This window comes from Desmodus rotundus, chromosome X (genome assembly GCF_022682495.2).
Source record: "Desmodus rotundus isolate HL8 chromosome X, HLdesRot8A.1, whole genome shotgun sequence".
In the NCBI taxonomy this organism is placed as follows: domain Eukaryota; kingdom Metazoa; phylum Chordata; class Mammalia; order Chiroptera; family Phyllostomidae; genus Desmodus; species Desmodus rotundus.
The window spans coordinates 88,849,156-88,869,170 of NC_071400.1; the positions used below are offsets into that span (position 1 = coordinate 88,849,156).

Genomic DNA, 20,015 nt, shown 5'->3' on the forward strand with positions numbered 1-20,015 from the left:
TGTTTCTCTCCCTCTCTTTCTCCCTCCCCCTCTCTAAAAATAAATAAATAGTATCTTAAAGACTTCTGTCAGACACTAATAAAAGGAAATGATAGCCCCCTCCCTTCATTCACAAACACGCCATTTTGAAAACAGTAGTGAGAACACAGGATTCCTACTTAAGACTTCTTTCCACAGCCTGCAACAACTGTGACATACGGACTGCTGGAGTGCAGACTGAAGGCTGTTTTTAGAATCAAGAATTTAAAAACAACTCAGATCATACTTTATGTAAAGGGAACAATTTTGATAGAAAATATACATTTTTTTTAAAAAAGACAACACATAGATGATGATACAACATAGAATGCTGGTACTCGTTTATTTTTTTATTGCTATACATCAAATGCCAGCAACTCTGGTATTTTCAAGTTAAACCTTAAGAATGAATTACAGCACAGTCAAAAGATTTAGAGAAAAAAATCTCTGTGCACCATTAGTACATGGACATTCAATAAATACCATAGGACAAACTGATGACGAAGAGCCACATATCCATGATGCGCATGTTTACAACTTACTGTTAGAACGGACAATGACCTACAAGAGTGATTATCAAAAGGTCAAGTTTAACTGTATGTCTTTTAAAACTGAGATGCTGAAGAGAATATATACATTCTTTACAGACTGTAGGTAATTTTTAAAAATCCTCAAAAATGTAAACAATGCAGAGCAGGAACACTGAAAATAAAATTTTGTTGAACAAAGTGACAACACAGAAAGAACTCCTTCAAATTCTCAAGATAATTCATTTTTCTAATTGCTCAACAGAAACCAAAATGGGTTATTTTCATAAAGATGATAATATACCAGGGACACAGACCTTCTGAGTTATTTTTTATGTTAACATATATTTATAGTAAATATTTAATAGATTTTATAGCTTACTTAAATAGATACATGCTTTCCTAAGCCATAAATAACACGATTCATCATCCATTCAACCACATTTGTTAAGTATTTATGATGTCTCATGCACTGTGTCAGGGATGCAAAGATGAGTGTGACATGGTCCTTGCTCTAGAAGTGCCCACAATCAAGCTGAAGAGATAACATGTAACATTTCCTTCCTTCCTTACATGAGGAGGACATTTCTACACAAATGGGGCTGATCTGCTCAATATCCTAATAGAATGGTTCCCAAATCTTGACCCTATGAAGCTACAAAAAAGAAAGAAAGAAAAGATGTGTTTGGGTTTTTTTTTTCACCCAGAAAATTAATGGGAAGGATTTTCTCTACTAAATTTCTCTCAGTTTTTAAAAAACTGACCTGCACATTAAACAACATTTTCATTAGTAAACTGCTTAGTTCATGTAATCGAATTCATTGTGCAAGTATTTCATGGTATTCCCCAGGTTCTACCTGAACAGGTCTGAACACTATCCTGCTAACACACTTTGATCCTGAATGGACTGTCTGCCTACGAATAGAACAAATGCCTTTTTCCTGGCATAAACCAATAATCTGTATGGTTTTAGTAGTGGTAATAACCGACCACCTCAAGTCATTAATTAATTAAAATCATAATCAATACATAATTTATTTAAGAAGGCAGGCAAATATGTAATACAATCTAAAGAGTTTGTTACAAATGATTAAAAACTTTTAGTGCCTAAACAGCAACTCAGTGATCTGCAAAAGGTGAACCCCATGGAAGACTTCACTTAGTGAAGAAGTTGGCTACATGACTGTTGGTGTTCCTGAGTGTATGAGAGAAGCACGCATTTGTCATCAAAGAAAAGCATGCCCATACACTTCTAAGAGTACAGTGGCCTGCTGACTTTCCAAATCTCCTAGGGCTGCATCTCCCTGGGAATTATATATTGAGTTTTTTTAGGCACAAGGGTTGGTTCCCAGGCTCTGGACAATTCATGTTTGCACTCACGTATAGCCATTCTCATTGTACTACCAAGTCTTCTGTGGACCCACTGAGGTAGCTTAGGAGAAAGGTGGAAAGTCAGGACTAGATGTTTTGTTACCCAACACAGAGGAACATGGCGAGCTGCTGGTGAGGACAGAGCATAGCTGAGCTTAAGGTAGTTGCTTCTTGAAGACAGGAACCCAGGAGCTAGGACCCAGATAGCCCCAGCAGCATGAGAAAATATCTACCCTGGAAGGATTCCAAGCTTCAAAGCTCTGTAGACGATGGTAACCAGGATTGCAGAGGTCCTGTGATGTGTCTTGTGATCCGCTGGAAGACCTAGCTCAGTTCTGAGGTTAAACCCTAACTGCCTCAGCCCACATGCTGCAAGTAGGACACAATTCCTGCAGCTCATTATAAATGTCAAGGCTAAGTGCTACTTTGAGGGAATGGGAAACACATTCTCAAAGAGGTAACTCTTGTGGGGCAAAAACATGTCTCAAGATATTGTGGGCTCTACTTCCTACTTTGTTCACTTATTTTGGTATCATTTGACAAAGATTTCCCTTTTCCTGTCAGAGATTCTATGATAGAATTTTGTTAATTTAATCAAATCAGATCTCAATTATCAGAGTACAAAACAGTCCACCATTAAGTTTTAGAATACTTTTCAAACAAGACAAAGGGCAAGAGATATAGGCCAAGAAGATGCTCACCCTACCACTTGGCCAAAGTCTGGTCTCCTTCAAATCTGGATTAATGATGCTTTTTCAAGAAGTTTCCCCCAATTAATTCCACCTAATTCTGTTCTCCTTTAAATTATTGTGACATGATTTGTAGTCACACAAAATGGTTTAGTAAGAATCTGCACTTGTTTAGAAATTGTTCCACGAGCATCTGCAGTTTGTAAGTTCAGTTTTTAAAACTAAAATGTAGTCAAGAACTATATCTTGCATTTCTTCTGTTTATTCCCATCAGAGTTGGGATACTCTGGATATAGGAGGAGCTTACAAGTTGTTGGCTAAAATGTAATTTTAAGGGAACACTTTATATTTCATACCAAGTGATGGTTTTCAATATTGCATGTTGTAACTCAGAGATTCTGTCAGATGAGCACAAACATTACCGTGCTGTAACCATCCAGAGCCCCAGGGTCACGTTGGCAGCCAAAAGCACACTGCCACCAAGCAAGATGAAAAATCCTATCAGATCTTTCACATCATTGTCTCCAATCACTGAGGTAAGGGTAGCATCAAGGAAAGAGTTTAAAATCCACTGTCCGTCCAAAGCAAAGCAGGGCACTGCATTAACAATAGCCAGAGCTCCTGAGAGAGAAATTAGGTACCTGGTTAAAATCAATTAAGGAGCCAACAGCGAGGTCGGAGTGGAAACCACATTTCCAGGAGTGAGAAGATATCTCTGCCCACCAGAGTTCAGGCCACTCCTTCTTAGATATCTACTATTTAAAACAAATGACATGTTATTTCAAAGTTCAAAAACCTTGACTAGAAAAAAAAAGGCCAACCATTTGTAAACTAAGGTAATCTATAATGAACGCTTAGAAAGACGAAGTCCTTTTAATTCTTTTTTTAAAAAAAGATTTTATTTATTTATTTTTAGAGAGAGGGGAAGGGAGGGAGAAAGAGAGGGAGAGAAACATCAGTGTGTGGTTGACTCTTGTGTGCCCCCAACCAGGGACCTGGCCCGCAACCCAGGCATGTGCCCTAGACTGGGAATCTAACCAGCGACCCTTTGGTCTATAGGCTGGCACTCAATCCACTGAGCCACACCAGCCAGGGCAGTCTTTTTAAGTCTCTAATGATAGAACAAGGAAAGGAATGTGGAAGGAATAAGAAATAAAAGAGCCCTGACCGGTGTGGCTCAGTTGGTTGAGTGTCATCCCGCAAAGTGACAGGTCGTCCATTCGATTCCTATTCAGGGCACATGCCTAGGTTGCAGGTTTGTTCAGTGCCTGCTTGGGGCATGCATGAGAGGCAACCGATTCATGGTTCTCTCCCGCCCTTCCCCTCTATCTAAAAATAAATAAATAACATCTTTTAAAAAAGAAATAAAAGAGAATTATTTTTTGTTCCTTATAAGGCATTTTGGCCTCATGACCTCTATTTTACCATCGTTTATAAGGTTATAGTGTAAATATAACACTATTTTACTATCATCTATAAGGTTATAATGCAAATCTCTGAGACAAAGCTGCAATCTACAAGATACAATATTGATTGTACATATTTTTTGGCTAACTGCTCATTTGTTTTCCATTTCTTCTTCTTCTTTTTTTGCAAATCATTGAGGAAATAAAGATTTAAAAGTGGCAAAAAGAAACTCTCCAAAACTGTTCAGTGTATTCAAATTCTACATAATTGTTTTTTTTTTAAAAAAATTTCATCATGTATATGCAAACATATACTAAGGAACACGAGAGATTTTGTCCTCTGAATTGTTATTTTAGTAGTGGAAACCGCTTTGCTCTCTCGTATGCATTCCTCCATTTGCTCAGCACTTACAGGCTCAGAAGAGGCAGATTTCATCACCTCACTAGAAACTGGAGATTTTATCCTTTATAATTCAATTCTTAATTTGTACTCTGTGTTCCTTCCCTTCCATACCCTCAACCTTTCTCCTTCCCTGATGAATCTCTTTCCTCTGAGTTCCTCCCTCTTAGGTACAATCTGGTCTTTTTCAACTTTAAAGTCTGTCTTTTAGTTGTTAGTAACTAATCGATACTTGCAAGGTGTACACATGCTCTATTCAAGATAAGACCGATCAAATTCCAAATAAAACTTTTAAAACAGTTTCACACCAGAAAGGATACTTGACAAATGTCTCCACAACCACAGGCAGATCTATGCTTAGAAAGTTAAAACGTGGGATAAAACTGGTGATGCTCACTAAAAAAGAAGAGGGAATAATGCATATTATTCATAAACATTATGAATAGCATTATGAATTTTACCATACAGTGAAAAATTGGGCTAGCCTATTAAATTGGTTGAGAAAGTCCTTCTCAAACATACGTGGCAGGTTATGCCCCTCATATAAAAACAATACAATTATTCTAACAACATCTAATACAAATAGTGGAATACAGAAATTCATGTCTTAGGGTGTACTTATATTTTGAGGTAAGACTAATACAATGGACTATATGCCAAGTACTAATACTAAATACAGAGACTGACTTAATAAATATAGAATTTACATCAAGAATCCTTAACCTTCCAAAGAGGTATAAGCCTTAAAATCACATTCACTGCAACTATTATGTCACTTAACCTTTCTGGTCTCACGTTTTTTCTTCACTGCTAAAACAAGGATTAAGACTAGAGAATTGTTAAGTGTTAAGGCCTCTTCCACTCTGTGGATTCCATAACCCTGTTTTGTTGAAAATATTCAAACACATTCCTGTAATTAAATAGAACCCACAGTACACTCTTTTGAATTACCCTAAATGGGGGCCCTTTCTCATTTGTTCAGGATGTATTTAATATTTACATTCTAGAGTCACTTAGTGTAAAACTCAACCAGTAAGCATGACCCAGGTTGTAACTCAGGATACGACCATGAAGCAATGAGAGTCTTTTAAAGAGTAACATAAAACCAACTGACAATAAAGAAAATGTGCTTTGCCCACACAATGGAATATTATTCAGCCATAAAAATGATGTACCAGAACAGGCTACAACACGAACAAACCTTGAAACCCTTATGCTAAGTGAAAGAAGCTGGTCACAAAATATTCCATTTATGTGAAATGTGACGAACAGGCAAATTTATAGAAACAGAGAGTAGGCTAGTGATTGCCAAAGGTTGGGGGTTGTTGTGGAGAAATGAGGAGTGACTGCTAATAGGAGTGGGGTTTCTTTTTGAGGTGAAAATATTCTGGAACTAGATTTTGGTGATGGCTACACAACTCTGAATATATTAAAAACTACTGAAGGCATGAATTATGTGGTAGCTGAATTATATTTCAGTAAATTATTTAAAGAGGAACATAAAAATCTTATACAAGCCCTGGTTGGTGTGGCTCAGTGGACTGAGTGCTGGCCTGTGAGCCAGGGGGTCGCTGGTTTGATTCCCAGTCAGGGCATATGCCCTGACTGGGAATCGAACAGGTCCCCAGTGGGGAGTGCATGGGAGGCAACCACATATTGATATTTCTTTCTCCCTCCTTTCCCTCTCTATAAAATATTAATAAATAAAATCTTAAAAAAAATCTCACACAAAATGAGTTAGACTGTATGATCTTTAGCCATATGGAAAAGCTGTTTATTTAGTCCAATCGTGTTGCTGCTGTTCAAATACTTATACTGGCCCAGTTTTGAAATTATGTTTACATAAAATCCATGTGTCATGCATAAATTACTTGTCATATCCCTATGATTCCTAGCATTCTGGGGTATGCTGCTCGTCACTGATTTGGGAGCTTGGATAAATTTAATAAATTTTCACAGAATATCTGAGAGATCAGTTCTGTGATTTGGGCATAAATGGTGGAGAAGGAAAAATATACTGCTCTTCAAAGGCAGACAGGGGATTCAGCTCCATCTTGTTTTATAAATCCAGATTATTTTTCTACTGCCTAAATGTTATTTAATGCTTAAGAATAAATTAGGAACACCCAAAACTAATATACCATTGTACATCAACTGTAACTAAAAAGTTAAAAAAATTAAAAATTAAAGTACAAGTTAACAGGGCTTTGAAATCTGACCAAATTTATCATCAATAAAACTAATGCAAGGATTTGTACTGAGCTTCTACCTCTGAGAATATATGCCATCTTAGTGATTTTCTGAGGGTCTACCGCCAAAGCACTCACCTGTGTAGTGCAGGTGCAGCGGGTGTCCTACGTACAACATATCAATTTGAGGGGGATGTTTCACTTTTATTAAGCGAGTGTGAGTTTCCAAAGAAGGTATTATGCAGAAACTTGAACTTGAGCTTTTTTTGCAATCTTTATTGGTTCTACAAACTTGGGTGGCTTCAACTGCTTTCCGGGCAGGTAAACATGTATGCTATGAATAAAATATTAATTAGTCAATACTAAAAATGATTTATTAAAAGAAAAGCACCAAGTTACAGTCCTTCAATATCTGTCATGTCATCTAGCATATTAGGAAAGAAGTTCATGTAAAAGAAATGTCATTTATGTGCACATACTATAAATTAGATTCAAGTATTCTACTTTGTCCAAATAAGATATTATCACTATAAATTTTTAAACATTCTCAGATGAAAAGTGACATGTGAAATGTAGAGATTTTAGCAAAATGATACAAAGCAAAAGGGAGAAGTTTTCATATATTCTATTTTAGCTCTATCTGCTTATTTACAATTATATCAGACAAGCAAGACAGCTTCAAGGACAACTTACCAAACGCTTATTAAAATTATTTCTGTAGGAAAAGCACACATCTGTGAGGCTTTGATTGTTACAGCATTCAGTGGAACCATCTAGCCGTTTGTATGCTAAAGGGAAATAGTTTATGAGAATCTGTTATATATAAGTACACTGTAAGAAAATTTTGCTTTCCAGACAAAAACAGTAAGTAAAATGCATATGAGTTCAGAAACAACTGGGTAACTTAAAGTTCAGCTTAATGGCTACTCACTGTAGTTTGATTTTACATTACAAAAAGATGTATGTTCAACTTGAAATCAAGAAGCAACACTTACCCTAGGTTAGCCATCTTCATATAAACTTACTCACTCATAAAGCTGGAGCTCCAGTGTCTCAGTGGGTTTTGCAGTAATTCCAGCTGGTCAAGCACCAAGTATTTAATGAGCCACTGTTAGCTGCCCTAATGCCACTGATCCAGTATTACTACTGAACTCCTGTGCTGTGGTGTTAGCAAACAGAGTGGGCCCAAGGATACCCAGAGACTCATTCCTAAGGAAATACTTATCATATCGAACACTTATCTCAACTCCAGTCTTACCTTGGGGTTTTCCTCCCCAAACCAGGGCAGCCCAATTCAACCCCACAGGTATGTACACATTTGCCTGCATAACAATAATCCAGTTACCATTTTTGAAAGACGAGAGAAACAACTGTTTATTCTCAGTATTAATTTATTTTTTCAAAGTTCTTTGGCAGACTGCTTCACTGATACCTGGAGCAGAATAAGGAAGCTAAATCACTGATGCAGATGGCACGAAAAATGATTTCTACGTCTTTAGTTTGGAAGATTTCCTGCATTTAGCACATCAAACTCGTAAAGCATAAATTGATGTATGGAAAGGACCAGTTCAATTTAGAATCTTACATTCATACTACCATACTCTTCTGTGCTGAGGAAGACAGGCTCAAGAACAAAGTTACCACAGTATTACAAAAAGAAGTACATTTCCCAGTACAAAAAAAAAAGCTTCGGTATTACCAAAATGTCTTCAGAAACACTAGCATGAAAACGTTAGTTGATATGCAATGCAATTTTATAAGGACTTTGTATTTGTTTGTTTTCAAATAGTTTTTTTTTTTAAACTAGGTTATTTAAGGAAGACACCTTGTATTGGCTACACTGGATGTTGCCTTGCCACCATTGCTCTCTCTCCTTGGCCAATGTAAGTGGAGAACAACAGGTAAAGCAAACTAACCAATGCATCGATTTCTCCTCTGCAATAGTTGGCTGTATGGGTAGTTTCGTTTTCTTAGCATAACTGAACAGATACTTAAATTTTGGGTGACAAATCATATTTAAAATGTGAAAGTAAACTGTGAATACCTAATGTCACTGACAAACCTGTGTCCACAGTCACTCATCAGCTGAACGGTAAAGCATAATAAGGTAAAACGTTGTTTAGAATTTTATTTTATTTTATTTTTTCCCAAGATTTTATTTATTTTTAGAGAAGGGAAAGAGAAAGAAACATCAACGTGTGGTTGCCTCTTGGGTGCCTCCAAAAGGGGACTTGGCCTGCAATCCAGGCATGTGTCCTGACTGGGAATCGAACCGGCGGCCCTTTGATTCGCAGAATGGCACTCAATCCAATGAGCTGCACCAGCCAGGGCTGTTTAGAATTTTTTAAAAAATCAATCCTGGCTAAACCCCTCAGTGTTCTCTTTGGTTGGTCAGTTGCCAAGTCCTACCAATATTTACCTCATCATTTTTTCCTTATCTGTTCCCACCTGAGTACAGACTCTAATTCCTTCTCACCTGAACCATCTGAACAAAGCCCTGATGAGTCTTGTTTACTCACCACCAAGCAGGCACATGCAAGCCTGTCCCACATACTGAATGCTTCAAATTAACCAGCCAATGTAGAACTATAAGAATGTAAGTCCTCTAATCTAACATTTCCAAAGACTCTGCACTATTCCCAAATAAAATCTAAATTTCATCGCCTAAAACTTAAGGACTTTCACTTTTTATCATCTTATCTCATACTATTCTCTTGCCGAACCAAATTACTAGCAGGTCTTTGAACACCTTCTAGTCACGGTGCCAAGGTTCACTTCTATCTTGGCCTCCTGAAATTAAACTCACTGTTAGGATCAACTCAAAGGGCTGCTGCTATGAATTTTGCCCCAATCTCCCCAGTCAAGACTGACTGCCACCACTCCCAATGGTTCTAGTCATTACTTTACATCCAACCTCGTGCTATAATAATGGTCTGTTTCTTTGAAGCTCCTTGAAGGTTTCTCAGTATCCTATACAGGGTAGATAATTCGATATGCACCGAACACTTAAATGATGTTCTATATTACTTGCCTTTGTATTAGTAATTATTTTTTTAAAAATCACATCATGCCCTGGCTGGTGCGCCTCAGTTCGTTGAGTGTTGTCCTGCAAACCAAAAGATCACCTGTTCCATTCCTGGTCAGGGCACATGCCTAGGTTATGGGTTTGGTTCCCGGTCAGGGTGCATATATATGGCAACTAGTCGATGTTTCTCTCTCATGTTGATGTCTCCCTCCCTTTCTTTCTCTCCCCCTTCTCCTCTCTAAACAAACAAAATTACATCTGATGCTTGACCACTGACTTTTCTTGGAGGATTGTATCCAATATAGAATGAAAGTCAAGAATTTGCTATTACTGTTGATACAGCATGTGGTAACACAAATGCTTAAAAGAGTCGAGCAAATACCAAACTAAATGAAATGGATAGTGTGTGGAAAAGCAGAAAAGAGTAGAGACTGTAATGAATTAGAAAACATGCACCCTATTCTAAGGAGTTAGCAGCCAGGCCACTCAACTTGGGGCCCAGATTCAACAGTTCATCCATTTTATTTCAAGAGACGTCAGAAAGCTGGACCTTCATTTGAACCCTCTTGCATTTTAAATATTAGCAGCCATTTAAAAATTTAAAAAATACAGTGCAAGCCAAACCAAATACATCTGCCAAGGCTGGATTTGGCACCCAGGTTTCCACCGATTTTCTACCTCTGGGCAATGGCTTCTTCCTATGGTGATTTTTCCAACCCAAACATAAAGCCGTGGCTGTGAATGTCCTGACAAGATTAAGTAGCTAATAACACACAGAATTTTCCAGTAAAAAGTTAAATACCTTGTTACTGTGTGAGAAGTAAACTTGATATTTCTGTTTATCAATTTAAGAAAAGTTAGGTCTAAAAACATTTTATTTTAGAATTCTACTGGGTCACATTAACAAATATGCAATCATAAAATATTTCTCTCAGAGAAGAGCACATTGTGGGTTACATACCAACCTTCTGACAACTGAAAAATTTTGGAAGATAAGTGGCTCTGGAGAAGAGGAAAAATTTACAAATATTTCAACCTTAAAAAAAAAATCAGGTTAGCCCATTTCATCAACATCACCAGAAAGGAGACAACTTCACCCTGCCTCCTGACATGATGTGATAGGAAGTATTGAGTGCTACCCAGGAGTACTTTTGCCACCCCCCTCAAATGGATCCTGAGTATAATCAAACCTGTAGACCTAATCACTGTTTATAAGAAATTTGGGGGACATCTGAACATAATGACATCACAAGGATAAGATATAATTAGACAAATCCAGAATATGGGAAATCTAACAAAACAAATAACTCAGTTTTCTTCAACAAATAAATGATATCTTAAAAAAAAAAAAAAACCAAGGAGAATTGTTACAAGTTAAGAGACTTAAAAGACATACCATCCAACTGAAATAAGCCAAGGGGAAAAACATAACAGGGAAAACCAATGGGCTGTTAGGAATTATTATTAATTTTGTTAGGTTTGATAAGAGTACTGTGGTCATGTTTAAAAAGTCACCTTCTCTTAAAGACATGCTGAAGTTATGGATGAAAGGATAGGATGCCTGGGATGTACTTTAAATACTCCCCCCAGAAGTGAGGTGATTCAATGAAAAAAATTGGCAAAATGTTGATAACTGCTGAAGTTGGAAGAAGGATGCATGAGTTCACTTATACCACTCTCTTGACTTACGTAAGTTAAAAAAAAATTTTATAATACAAAGTTCTTAAAAATGGTTATACATACAAAATTACACTTGAAAAAAAAAGTTTGAAAATCAGTTCTTACTACTTTATCATTGTTGTACACAGCACCTCAGTAAGGTTATTTTTGATTGTTAATCATACTTCCTAACCCCAGTAAATGTGGACAAGGATGCAGGACATTTCTTGACTTAAAGATATAGTTTATGAGCATAATTTGTGTTTTCCAACACTTCCAACAATTTGGTACCCCATAATTTTATATAAAGAGTTGGGAGACTGATTTTTCAGAGCTGAAAGAACTCAAAATAAATTTGGCAGCTTCTGAGAATAAACTTGCTTCACCCTGCCACCTGCTACATGGAACAATAGATCTGACTTCAGGGGATATTTTTGGAAGACAAGATTACTTCCACCGAATATCTGCCACGTAAAATAACGACCCCAAATAGTTTTGGACAATCCCATCATCCATATAGCACAGGGACATTTAATTACTGGAATTTAACTGGTTATGATTGAGTTTAAAATCTGACTTAACCCAATTTTTAAAAAAGAGTTTATTTAGAAAGTATCAAAGTATAAACAATTTGATGGCAAAGAAGATACACGTACCTATCTTAGGGGAGCCTAGTCCTATGGTTGCTTATGTCCAAGGGTGATAGTAAAAATGTTTAATAACCAGGATGGTACTGATGGTAGCAAGATCTGTTTCAGCTCTGACTCAGCCCTGCCTACTTCATTCTTTGGCTTTTAGGTCAAGTTAATCCCACTCTTCACACAGCGGAGGGTCAACCTCTGCAAAGGCAGAGGGTGTACGATGAGTCTCTGAAAGGACTAACTAGAAGCAGAACTGAAACTGCTACCAGTTAGGGCTCTGTAGTGAAGCTGCAAAGTTCCCTTGGTCCCCGATACCTGCACCCAGAAAAGCTCATCTAGTCCTCTTGCCTCAGGTGGCAGATATAACCAGAATCTTTCTATGAGTTAACAGAACAGTCAGGAAGAGCCTTGTGGAACTTTCCATGCCCACATTTTCCATGGGAGATATCAAGTCTTAAATATGGACTCAAACAGATTTTGAATCTTAAACATCTTCGCATGGACTCTGACTTAATATTAACATAATTAATGAAACCATTCACCCATGAGAAACAAACAGAAGTATCCCTTGAACAATAACTGATTTGACAAATATCGACACACACCTAAGATTATGGCATAAATGTTATCTCATACAGGCACATGTCAAAGTACCATTGCTTTCATCATGGCAAACCTCTTGCAATGAGAGAAGTATTAACAAAAACAAAATCCAGGAGTGGCCATGAAGGTAACCTCCAGAAGTGTGGGGTTTTTGTTTTTAAATCTGCTCCAAGTTACAGACCAATCACATTATTAGTAAGTCAATTGTGACCTGCGGATCAGAGGAATATCAATACTGTCACATGGCCACTTTCCATAACTTGTGGGCAGTTCAAACACCATGCTTTGGATGATGTTTTCACTAATAAAACTCAGGAGCCAAAAATAACCCAGCAATTTGATTTTCCTCAAGTCTATTTTCATCTCAAAGGAAACCATTTAGATTTCACCAATAAAAGGTTGAAGGGGATGATAGATTGCCACTGAAAATAGTTTGTAAAGGGATCAGGAGCTACATGTGTACTTAAAGAAAACTTAATAAAGAATCTGTACAGTATGTTGGCTTAAAAAACACACACAAGATACCACAAGCTTAGTACATTCACCTTTCTGAATAACCACCACTGAAACTCTGCAACATCCGCATGATTCAGCTCCTTGACACTGGGTCCAGAAGGCCAGGCAGGAGAGGCAACTTGCACCCGCATTTTCACAGTTTTTCCATTCACCCGGCACAGAACAAAGTGGTGCAACAATTCAAGGTCTCTGCTTCCACTGTGCTCACTGACTTTTTTTCCTTCACAGAAAAGCATCAATGGGAGATAGATAGCCTCCTACCTGCTGCAAATACAGGGGAGGGCAAAAGTAGGTTTACGGTTGTTCATATGGAAAATAATAACTACTAAATAATGATAAAAGAATAAACTGTTTTGCGTACTTATAACTGTAAGCCTATTTTTGCCCACCTCTGTATTCTGTTCAGCAGTACAGTCCACTTCAGGGGTCTTGACCTCTACCAAACCAGGGAATTCCTTTTTAGAGAGTTCTTCCCAAGCAGGAGCCAGATTCTTACAATGACCATACCATGGGGCATAAAACTTGGTGAAGGTTATTCCTTCTGCAATGATGTCACCTAAGTTATTTTCTGTGAGTCCCTTGTTGGCCCCACGCTCGGCAGCCAGCACTGTGGACTCTGAATCTTTTTACCACCTCAGAACCAGAGAAGAGTAGGAAAGCCACAAACCTAGTTTCCTGAACAGAGTCCACCAGAGTACAGTTATCCTTGTCAATCTTGACAGTTTCAGAATGTTCACAGCCCAGAGCTAGCTGCTCGGTGGCTGGAGCCAGAGCTTTGCAGTGACCACACCATGGAGCAAAGAACTTGATAGTGGTCATCTTCTACGACCTGTAGCTCAAAGTTGCTCGCTGAAAGCTCATACAGCTTCTGCTTGAACTCAAGGGCTTTGGGTGGTTCTACCTCTGACTCTGGTGTGACGGACTCTTCATTCAGTGTCTGTGGCATCCAGTTTTCCAGTGTTTGGAAGTCCCAGGGACCCTGGTACTTTACAGCTTCTTGGCCAGGCTGAAAAACTTTTAAGATGGGGTATCCTTGCACGCCCTGAAAGGAGCACATGTCTGAGTTGGCTGCGTAGTCTACTTTAGCCACATAGACTTTGGCATCTTCCCTGCTGCAGTACTCATCTCCCAGGTCATTTCAAGCAGGTTGCAGCCAGTGGCAGTGCCCACAGTACATGACAAGTGTGTGGCACTCTGGATCCCGTGTGTGAACATGTCAGCTGTGTAAAGGTGCTTGGCGTGCAGGTCCTGCCCTACCCCCTCTTAGGCCGGTATGCCGCCACCAGCGCCGCGTCTGGCTCCTAGGCTGTGGCACTCCAGCACCCGCTGCTGCTATGGCCAAACAAACAGCAGCAGCAGCTGCGCACCCAGAGTCAGAGGCCAGGGCAACATTGGGAGGAAGCATGGGAGTAGGGGTTTGGGGCATGGAGGCGTGGCTGGCGCACCCCTTCCAGAGGCCAGGCTGGAGCATTCTCACAGTGGCAGCAGGCGTCTCCATGGTGCCCGCACCCTGCCCCGCAGAGTATACAAGTTTTGTTGTTGTTTTTTTTTTTTTGAATGCATAAATAATTAGATATAAGAGTCCTGAAACTCAAATATGATGTTATAAAATAAGGAGTTCCACAATAATGTATAATAAAGGTAATATACATATTAGTACCTGATTTACCATGAATGTTTACTAGTTCGGGCCTATTATTACTTTTCTCATTTATTATTTTACTTTGTAAAAAGATTTTATCTCTTTACTTTTAAAGAAAGGGGAAGGAAGGGAGGGAGAAAGAGAGGGAGAGAAACATCAATGTGTGGCTGTCCCTCAAGCACGTCCTGACTGGGAATCGAACCGGTGACCCCCTGATTTGCAGGCCAGCGCTCAATCTGCTGAGCCACACCAGCCAGGAACACTTTTCTCATTTGTTTTAAAGAAATTAGAACAAAATAAATCTATAGACATGATCTAAGATTGGTGAATGGCAAAGTTCACCAAACTGCTGCTTGAAGTATTATACTGGGGGAAATATACATACCTCTAACTGGGAAGCTTAACTGTTGTAAAGTTGATGCACTTATGCAGTAACCAATTTGGGGTTCATAGGCAATGGTATCTAGACATTCATTCCAATCTTGAACATTAGTAACAGGACAATCCTGTAGATGGGTAACAAGGTCTCCCACGAAAAGGCCTCTGGGTCCAACTGCAGGCGAGTCCTTGGAAAGAGGGCAAAAACAAATCAGATAATGTGTGTAAACAAGCTATGATTAATTTCAGCAAGTAATTAAAGACAGAGTTGATTAAGTAGATTATTTTGAAAAATACAGAAAACAATCCAGCTTTGAATCCAAGATGTATAATCTTAGAAAATTAAAACAAAACCCAACAATTAGTTACTTTTACTACTTCTCCAAGATTTTGAATTTTTTGCAACTGAGAAAACAAAAACCTACTTGCCAGCAGTTAAGATTGAAATGATAGCTTTTTAAAATAGTTACTAAATTTTTTGTGAAAGTAGTTATCAGAAGGCCTTCATTTTTCTATATCCTCAGTGGATAAAACTGTAAGGCAAGTCCTTCTCTAGATATAGTCCCAAATATGCAGGTGATACTGTCAGTACAATGAATATGTGAGCCACTTGCTCACAAAGGTAATTTTTCTCTTCCCTAAGTCTGAATAGAAGACTTGATGCTATCTCAGTAGTTATTGACTAAGGGAGTGAAACACAGAGTTGAAGACATAAGCTCCCATCAAATGTTCTGGCTGGCTAGCCTAGGTTTCATCTTTCTTACTTCTTACAAGTAAAGATATTTGACTCAAAAGCAGAGTTATAAACATAAACAGTAAAAGTAAATGATGCATTTCATTAACTACAGGTGGAAAATCTTGATACTATTTTTATAACTAAGAACAGAAACAATTTTTAGTTTTTTTAAAAAGACGGTGTGTTTCACCAAACTATCTGATTTGAAAGGGCTGCCAATAATTTCTTCAGGAGAAACTGACCATTCTGTCTATGAGAACTTGAATAAAAGCCCCTGATATAAAATGCTAAGTGTTATATCACAAAATCTGGTAAAAGAATGCCTAAGTAATCCATCATTTACCTCAGCAACTTCAGTGATAAGCACCCCAACTCCAGTGTAGTAAAAGGGGAGGAGAATCACAGGGAGGAGAACAAGAGCTAAAATACCCAGGAGTGCAAGGACAAAATTATGCCAGATACCTGAAAAGAGGAAAAAAAAGGAATAAGCTCAACCAGGGGAAGGAATGACATAGGTATTTGGATCTCATAACACCCGGGCATTCTTATAAATTAGGAAAGTAACCAGAAGAAGCTGTGAGGCACATAGATCTACTTAGTACAGCAGACAGATGTTCAGTTAGAGGCCTCTTTCATTTCAGATATTAAAATGTAAAATAAGCATGTTAATACCACGTGGTAATATAACACTAATAAAATCTATACTCTATTATATATACCTGATATATATATATATATATATGTATATATCATGAATAGAATTAATATCTTCTATTTACTACATCCTCTTCAGAAAATGTATACATAATTAATATAAACATACTTGTGATCTTTGAAAGGAATTATCAGAGCTATTCAAATAAAAGCTAAGAGGAAATAAACATTCTTGCTAAACTGGGGTATGGAAATCCAAATGGTATTTGAAAAAAGAAATTGTTTTAAGAATTAAACTATCATGGAGAATACTATTGGTGAGCCGAATAGAGTATGTATCTAACATCATGTCACAGACTATAACTACCTCCATCATATATAGAGTAGTGTGCTGGAGCCTGCTTCTACCAGCATGCCATAGCCAACTGTGTGCATCCCTTCCCAGTGCTTCTTTCAGGGACTCCAGGTTTGCACCTTGAAATTGGTCATGGTGGGACCACATATTTACAAGACAGAAACCAGCAAATGCTGCATATCAGAGCTCCCCACCCTCCCTTTCAGAGTCAGGTGTTAAAACATACACCAGCACACCACTATACAGCCCCTCCCTCCATACCTATCCTTCCCTTCTTATACTAGTTTTTGCCACGGGGAAGAGTGCGGGCACTACTAGCACTTTGAGCAGTGTGATTCTTGGTTGTGCAAGTCTGTCCCTTACATTACAGGATATTTAGCATTCCTGGCTCCATCCATTAAATATCAACAGTGCTCTCCTGTCAGAGAACCAAAGAACTGCTCCCACTCCACACATTCCATACATTCCCAGGGAGGTGAGAGCATCAGTGGTTGAGAACCAATGTTCTATAGTGAGAGAAATGTAACCTAAAGACATTTCCCAGACTCTCAGGAAGCTGAGTGTGGTCATATGACTGTTTTGAACAAGAGGATGTGAGTGGAAGTAATGGGAATATTCCTGTCCTACTGGCTGGAATGAGGGAGCTAAACCTGAGTCTACAACATAGAAGCTGCATGTTAGGAATAGCAGAGCTAACTAGACAGAAAAGGCCTGAGTCCCCCAAATCATAGAATTATCATATCAGCACTGAGCTACTTACATTTATGAGTTTAAGCCTGTTATTTTTAGCTATTATAACAGCCAGATACTTAGCTAATAGACGTTCTGCATACCACATTCACATTGTAAGGATCTAACCCTTCCTCTTTTTGGGTGTTATAAGTCGTTAAATTCCAAAAATATCCAGAACAAATATAGTCCAGGAGATATAGGTAAATAATCTTTTCTGTTCTATAAGTTATTTATTATTTTTTTATTTTAATTTTTTAATTAAATCTTTTTTATTGCTGTTCAATTATTGTCTGCATTTTCTCCCCACCCCTCCACCCCATCCCAGCCAAACCCACCTCCCTCCCCCACCTCCACCCTCCCCCTTGGTTTTGTCCATGTGTATAACAGTTATTTTTAAAAAACACCAAATGTTATCAAACTATCAGAAACCATATTTTGCTTTTTCATTTATCTATTTTGGTCTTTTCCCTTTTCTGCACATTCATCCCCTTTCTTATATGAACTACAGAGTAACCCATTTTTTAAAAACATATTGACTTAAAATTCATTTCCCTACTAATGATCATTTAGGCTGTTTTAACTTTTTCATACAATGCTGCAACAAACAGCTTTGCTCATATTGTTATGCATCTAATTAAATATGCATCTGTAAGGGTATGGAAAATTACATAGGAAAGGAATTGGTGTATCAAAAAATATTTGTATTAAAATTGACCTCCAGTGAGTTTGTATTAATTTATGTTCTCATAATTGGCATATTTTCCCACCTTCTTTCTAAACAACACTGGATGCTACCATAATTTCACACTTTGACATCTGTTAGGTGAAAAGTAAAATGTCTTAATTTCTATTTCTTTAATTATGAGTTTGTACAATTTTCATGTTTATTTCTATTTATTAAAAGGCTATTTCTATTTCCTTGAGAACTAGTTCTATCCCTTCCCTGTTTACGTTTTTGACTGGGTTGTTTTTTGTTTTGTTTTACTAATTTGCAGATACTGTTATTTGCAATATATACATTGAGGAATTTGGTCTTTTGTAAGAGTTATTTAATCATTTCCTCCAGTGTGTTGTTTGGCTTGGTTTATAGTCTTGTTTATTCAGACATTTTAAATTTTGGTGTGTTCAAATTGTTCCTTTGTATCAAGTCTTTTCCAGTTCAAGACTATAGAAGATAACCTGTTTTCTTGTACTACTTTTATAGCTTCATTTATAAAACAAAATTAAAACAAAACACACACAAAAAACCCCACACTAATTCTTTGGCACACTGGAATTTACACTAATGACACTAATTTTGGAATACAGGTCACTTGTATTGACACTTCCCACTTCCACTTCCTGCCACTTCCACTTCCACTTCCCACTTCCACTTCCCACTTCCACTTCCCTGCCACTTCCCACCCCCCTCACCAAGTTGCTGGCCCCAACACAATTCCACAAAATAATCCATCCTCACTGATTACATTTGTCACCATTCCTAAATTCATGTCCTAAATTCAGCTACCCCAACCCACATCAGTATGAAACAGTCCACCAGGACTGCCTAGATGGTTGCATCCTCACTAACTCTCCCATCCAAACAACAGTCAGGGTAGCACACAGCAGAAGTGATCCCTTGACTCTGGGCAAACTCCTATGCCTTGACAGGGTCGCAGCTGGTACCAGACCACCCGCTGTAGATTCCCGATTTCCCCATGATGGCTAAGAAGCAACCAGGGTGGTTGAAAACATACATTTCCTTTATTTAAACAACCTCTATCCATTAATAAGTACATCAAATAAATCCACTACAACTTTTACATTAGTCACAGCAGGGTTTCTATTGGCATTTTGGGGCAGATAATTCCTTGTTGTTGGAGGACTGACTCATGCATTGCAGGATGTCTAGCAGCATCTTTGGCTTCTACTCCCCAGATGCCAGTGGCAACCTCCCCCGTTTTCTCTATTTTCTAGCTACAGTATTTATGTAGGCAAATTTATTTTATTTTTTTTAGAACAGGTATTTTATGTTTGTCTTTTCTATTATATAAGGTATACATATCAAGTGTTAAAAAAAGTCAGTATATAAACAATACAACTACAACTGAGCACCACTCTGTAACTAAAGGGGCAAAGAAATTACATTAAATAACACTACTTGGCAGTGTTTGGGGGAAATAAAATGACTAAGATAAGTTTAAATTGACTAATACTATTAAGTCACATCTAATATTCAATGCTACATATATAATTCAATGCAGCTAAAAGACAGTTATGCAAAATGTGTTAATATCAAAGAATACAACCAAAATTAAGATATCAAACAAAACTTATTTAACCTTTTTTAAAGTGGAAATATATGTATGCATATAACTGTTCATTCTCTTAAAATCTACAGCAGAGTTGTCAACATTCAAAACCCCCCGACACATATAGTTAATTATTAAACATATTTTTAAAAGTATAAACATAAGTATTTGGAAAACACAGAA

At 37.8% G+C, this 20,015-nt stretch overlaps 1 protein-coding gene and 1 pseudogene across 1 annotated transcript in view; both read right to left on the bottom strand.

Moving 5' to 3' along the window:
* Nucleotides 1-342: 342 nt before the first annotated feature.
* The window catches only part of MBTPS2 (membrane bound transcription factor peptidase, site 2), a 47,288-nt gene continuing 27,615 nt past the window's right edge, over nucleotides 343-20,015 (bottom strand). Inside the window, exons 6-11 of the mRNA XM_024569905.3 lie at nucleotides 16,144-16,262; nucleotides 15,072-15,252; nucleotides 7,294-7,388; nucleotides 6,739-6,934; nucleotides 4,732-4,807; nucleotides 343-3,246 (exon numbers count right to left, since the gene is read on the bottom strand). Of these exons, the coding sequence (XP_024425673.2) occupies nucleotides 3,024-3,246; nucleotides 4,732-4,807; nucleotides 6,739-6,934; nucleotides 7,294-7,388; nucleotides 15,072-15,252; nucleotides 16,144-16,262 (890 nt within the window). The 3' untranslated portion in view covers nucleotides 343-3,023. The remainder of the gene's footprint in view (nucleotides 3,247-4,731; nucleotides 4,808-6,738; nucleotides 6,935-7,293; nucleotides 7,389-15,071; nucleotides 15,253-16,143; nucleotides 16,263-20,015) is intronic.
* LOC139440553 (thioredoxin domain-containing protein 5 pseudogene) lies at nucleotides 13,189-14,182 on the bottom strand (annotated as a pseudogene).